The sequence below is a fragment of the Felis catus genome, chromosome X, assembly GCF_018350175.1.
Source record: "Felis catus isolate Fca126 chromosome X, F.catus_Fca126_mat1.0, whole genome shotgun sequence".
In the NCBI taxonomy this organism is placed as follows: Eukaryota; Metazoa; Chordata; class Mammalia; order Carnivora; family Felidae; genus Felis; species Felis catus.
This window is the reverse complement of record NC_058386.1, coordinates 32327084-32332797: the sequence shown is the minus strand read 5'-3', so window position 1 is coordinate 32332797 and position 5714 is coordinate 32327084. Positions and strand designations below refer to the sequence as shown.

Below are 5714 nucleotides of genomic sequence, written 5' to 3'. Positions count from 1 at the left end.
CTGCCATCACCTCCTGACTTCCACATGGTCTCCGGTCAGGAATAAGGCCTGTGGCCCCTCAGTCGTGGTCTTCAGCCCCCACCCTCCTTCTGGGCATTCAACATGCCTGGGAGAGCCACCCCCACCCCGCCAGCCTCCTGGCCTCACAAGCCTGGACTGGCTCAGCGCCAGTGAGGAAGTCTCTTCCCCCTGACCCGCTACTCCCTCAGGGCCGCTTCCCGCACTGTCCCCAGCGAAACCGCTCCCCGAAATGCCCGAGTCCAGCATCCCACACCGACCGCCCCGTCCACCCTCCACCTCCCGTGGGAGGTCTCCTCCCGGATGTCTGACAGACACCTCCGGCTACCTCCGAATGACAGAGACAGACACCGGTCAGAGGCACGGCCCTGGAGCTAACTCCTTTAATGTCACGTGCAGACACAAGGCCAGGCCTCCCTCCTCTGTGGGCGGCTTCGGGGTCCGGACGAGGGGGCGTGGGCATCACCACTTCCGAACTCGGGGCCTCCCATCCACCCGACGGGAGGTGGTGTTCTCAAGGAGACCCCTGAGGTGCTGGTTGCTGCCCAGGGCTCGCTGCACGTGCTCCGGGGTGATGCGCATCTTGTGGCTGTCCAGAGCCTCCTTGCCCGCCAGCTCCAGGATGTTGGCCGTCAGGTACTCGAGAACGGCGGTCAGGAAGACCGGGGTGGACGCGCTCAGGCGCGGGGCGTAGCGACCCTCTCGCAGGAGACGCTCCACGCGGCTGACCGGGAATTGCAGCTCGGCTCTCCTGGAGCGGGACACCGCGGGCCTCCTCCGTCTGCGACGGTGCCGACGGCGGCGCCTCCCAGACATGCCGCGTGCTGGGTTGGAACCCGATCGGCCCGGCCTGACCGTCCCGCTGGCCCGAGGGTGGCAGGATGGCGGCGCCGCCTCCTACCAAGTGTGCCCCTCACTGGGCAGGGAGCTGCTTATATGACACCTCCGACATTATGATGTCACTGGTGTCGCTGGTGTCACTGTGCCCTGCTCAGGACTGGCCTGGAAACATCCATGACAGACACCTGGTCTCCCTGTTGACTGCACTGGACCCTCTTTACGAGGGAACTCTTTCTCCTGGCCCTCAACAGTCTGGTACAAACAAGAACGGGAACGTTGCCACTGACACAGTGCTCTGTCTTGAGGACACTCCCCTCCAGGTTACCTGGTCTGGCCTTCCATGGTCTTTGAGCTCTTTGACAGCCCTTTGTAAATTGCCAGTCACGGACACACGTACTGAATGCTTTGTCCAGTAGAGGTCCAAACTAAACCCAATTTTGCCCCCGTTGACACATTTAAAGATTATCAATATTTCTACGTTCTTTGGATTCTCTTCTGGATTGGTTACAATATCCGCCAATTCCTCATCAGTGAAGACTCTTAACACATTTTCATGTTACATCGATATAAAGGTCATGAGTTCACTCTCTTTGAAAATATCTTCTAACTGTTTTGGAGGTCACAGTGATATGCCCACTAGATTCACCTGTCAGAGCCAGATAAAATTCAAAGACAAAAATGTGTACCTCATTCTCAGTTAATACCCAGGGGTGTCTCATTTCTTCTAGGTGAATCCAAAGCACCAAGAGCACTTTGTTGATTTTTTCTAATTTAAATTTTTAATAATTTTAATTTCCTTCTCTGCTAACTTTGTGTTTCTGTTTCATTTTTGTTCATTTACAGCCAATGATTTATTTTTATCGTTAACCAAAATGACTGGCGGGGGGGGGGGGGTGCCTGGGTGGCTCAGTCAGTTAAGCATCCAACTCTTGATTTTGTTTCGGGTCATGAGCTCAGGGTTCACGGGTTCAAGCCCCACGTTGGGCTCCACTCTGGCACTATGGAGCCTGCTTGGGATTCTGTCTCCCTCTCTCTCTGCCCTTCCCCTGCTTGCTCACTCATTCTCTCCCTCTCACAATAAACATTGTTTAAAAAAATGGTTCAGAGTTTGGTTTTAGGATCTGACCATGTGGAAATCTCTCAAAATGAGTCCAAAGAGATCTAGTTTCTTTTGGGTGAAAGACAAAACACAACCTCATTTTCCAGTCTTTGTTCAAATCCATTAAGAACTGCATACTCTCTGAGGGGAGAAGAGCTTTTTGATATCTGGACTGATGAGATTTGCTGTTTCTGTGTTATATTTGACATATGCCTGAAATTATAGGATTGAAGCTATAAGCTCTACTTGTCTGGGCCCATATGTCTCTGTCTTTAATACACAAAGGTCTTCACCTTTGATTGTGTGAGTGTACAATGTTTTCCTACCTCTGGATGATATTAACAGATTATAAAATCTCTTAAATTAAGGGAGCTCTGTTCTTAAATTGCATTTCTAGATAAATAATTGCTTACACACATTGAGTATTTCCAAATTTTCTTGAAAATAAGGAAACCGAACTATGATACTTTAAATGAGGTAGATCTAAACAATATATATTCTCCCAGAAACTAAATCACAACTATTTTAAGATATCAAATTCAATTTAAGTAAATCTTTGGCAAACAGGACTAGTTCAATCGTCTAGATTTAATGAAAACAACTAAGTCCTTTCTCTTTTATCAGTGTTAACTATAACACAAATATGCATTTATCTACTACTCAGGTATGTTCTTCCTAAACTTATAAACTTTTACTGATCACATAAACTGGTGTTAATGTATTTTATGTTTAAGATTATGATATATATATATATAAATTTATAATTAACCAAATTGAATCACTGGTTGGACAAACTTCATTCTACAAAGCAATCACGTTTCATAGTATGTCAACGAGAAGATAATTTTTAAGATTTCTAGATAATGCATAACTTTGGACTGATAGTTAATGGGCATTCAATACATACCTAATTTTTTTAATGTTTATTTATTTGAGAGGCAGAGAGAGCAAGTGGGGGAGGAGCAGAGAGAGAGGGACAGAGAGCCCCAAGCAGGCTCACAGAGCCCTATGCAAGACTCTAATGAATTGTGAGATCATGACCTGAGCCGAAACCAAGAGTTGGATGCTTCACTGAATGAGCCACCCAGGCATCCCATAGGTGCCTAGATAATTTTTAAGACAGAATGTTGAAACACTGATAACTAAGTATAATTCTAGTTCGTATATTTTTGCTTCTTATTTGCATAGGCTACAAAGAGGCTCTATTTTTGAGCCTGCCCATGACCATGGTCATTTCTGCCACAGTGAGAAGTTATATAAGTATGTGGCTGAGTAATTCTGGGATAGGTGTGTTCATGAAATCTGCTAAATCCACTAACATGAAAGAAATTCACAATTATTCACCCTGTAGTTTTCACAATAAAATACAAGTGATTTTGCTTAAAAGTTATAACTAACATACATGAGTGAGAGTCCACTAGGAGTTTCAAGATGACGTGGGTTTTTTGTTTCTTTGTTTAAAACAGAATGTTTCTGTTATGGAGTAAAATGGCATGTTGGTTCAGAATATAACAGACAAATTTGAAGGACAAAACCTGAATGCACACAGAATGCTATGGGAGGTTTGCAAAAAGAGAATCTGAAAAGGAACAAAATTAAAAAAATTTTTTTTTTCCAAATCTGGTTCAGTTCTAATAAGTTTGTTCACAAGAATTTCAAAGAGCTCCTGGACCCTTCAGAATCAAATATTAGTGTTGGAAGACCTAGCCTCAGCATTCAGACAACGAAATAAAAGGCATCCAAATTGGCAAAAAAGAAGTCAAACCTTCACTCTTCACAGAGGACGTGATACTCTACACGGAAAACCCAAAAGTTTCCACCAAAAAACTGTTAGAGCTGCTAGAGGAATTCAGGAAAGTCGCAGGATATAAAATCAATGTATGGAAATCGGATGCATTTCTATACACCAGTAATGAGGCGGCAGAAAGAGAAACGAGGAATTGATCCCATTTATACACTGCTCCAAAAACCTTAATATACTTAGGAATAAACCTAACCAAAGAGGTAAAAGATGTGTACACTGAAAACTATAGAAAGCTTATGAAAGAAATTGAAGAAGACACAAAGAAATGGAAAAACATTCCATGCTCAAGGATTGGAAGAACAAATATTGCTAAAACGTTGATACTACTGAAAGCAATCTACACATTCAATGCAACATTATCAACATAACACCAGCATTCTGGGGTGCCTGGGTGGCTCAGTCAATCAAGTGTCTGACTTTGGCTCAGGTCATGATCTCATGGTCCGTGAGTTCAAGCCCCATGTCAGGCTCTGTGCTGACAGCTCGGAGCCTGGAGCCTGTTTCAGAGTCTATGTCTCCCTCACTCTCTGCACCTCCCCTGCTGCACTCTGTATCTGTCTGTCTCTGTCTCTCTCTTTCACCCTCTCTCTTTGTCTCAAAAATAAATAAACTCTAAAAAAATATTTTTAAGGGGCACCTGGGTGGTTCAGTTGATAAAGCGTCCAACTTCACCTCAGGTCATAATCTCACAGTCCAGGAGTTCAAGTCTCATGTCAGGCTCCGTGCTGACAGCTTAGAGCCTGAATCCGGCTTCATAGTCTGTATCTCCCTTTCTCTCTGCCCCTCCCCCACTTGTGCTCTGCCTCTGTCCCTCTCAAAAACAAATGAATATTAAAATAGTAAAAAGTTAAAGAAATAAAATTTAAAAAAAAAATAACACCAGCATTCTTCCCAGAGCTAGAACAAACAATCCTACAATTTGTATGGAACCATAAAAGACACCAAATGGCTAAAGTAATGTTGAAAAAGAAAAACCAGGGGCACCTGGGTGGCTCAGTCGGTTAAGCATCCAACTTCGGCTCTGGTCATGATCTCACAGTTTGTAGGTTTGAGCCCCGCGTTGGGCTCTGTGCTGACAGCTCAGAGCCTGGAGCCTGTTTCAGATTCTGTGTCTCCTCCTCTCTCTGCCCCTCCCCTGCTCATGCTGTCTCGCTCTGTCTCTCAATAATAAGTAAACGTTAAAAAAACATTTAAAAAAAAGAAAAGAAAAGAAAACCAAAGCTGGAGGCATCACAATCCCAGACTTTAAACTATATTACAAAGCTGCAATCATCAAGACCGTATGGTACTGGCAGAGAAACAGACATAGATCAATGGAAAAGAATGGAGAACCCAGAAATGGACCTACAAATATATGGCCAACTAATCTTCGACAAAGCAGGAAAGAATATCCAGTAGAAAATAGACAGTCTCTTTAGCAAATGGTACTGGGAAAACTAGACAGAAACATGCAGAAGAATGAAAATAGACCACTTTCTTACACCAGACACAAAAATAAATTCAAAATGGATGAAAGACCTAAATGTGAAGCAGAAAACCATCAAAATCCTAGAGGAGAAAATGGGCTGTAACCTCTTTGACCTTGGCCACAGCAATTTCTTATTTGACATGTCGCCAGAGGCAAGGGAAATAAAAGCAAAAATGAACTATTGGTACCTCATCAAGAGAAAAAGCTTCTGCACAGCAAAGGAAACAATCAACAAAACTAAAAAGCAACTGATGGGATGGGAGAAGATATTTGCAAACGACGTATCAGATAAAGGGTTAGTATCCAAAATTTATAAAGAACTTATCACACTCAACACCTAAAAAACAATCCAGTGAAGAAATGGGCAGAAGACATAAACAGACACCTTTCCAAAGAAGACATCCAGATGGCTAACAGACATATGAAAAGATGCTCATCATCACTCATCATCAGGGAAATACAAGTCAACACCACAATGAGATACC

At 43.7% G+C, this 5714-nt stretch overlaps 1 protein-coding gene across 1 annotated transcript; it reads right to left on the bottom strand.

Annotated features, from left to right (window-relative positions):
- Positions 1–372: 372 nt before the first annotated feature.
- On the bottom strand, positions 373–938 carry LOC123383326 (histone H2A-Bbd type 1-like). The gene has a single exon (XM_045050537.1). It carries the CDS (start codon positions 832–834, stop codon positions 481–483), a length of 354 nt encoding a protein of 117 aa, XP_044906472.1. The 5' UTR covers positions 835–938; the 3' UTR covers positions 373–480.
- Between the last annotated feature and the right edge of the window lie 4776 nt (positions 939–5714).

What these genes read in the sequence shown, in the direction of transcription:
- LOC123383326 (XM_045050537.1), bottom strand. Translation starts at nt 834, where the DNA reads ATGTCTGGGAGGCGCCGCCGTCGGCACCGTCGCAGACGGAGGAGGCCC.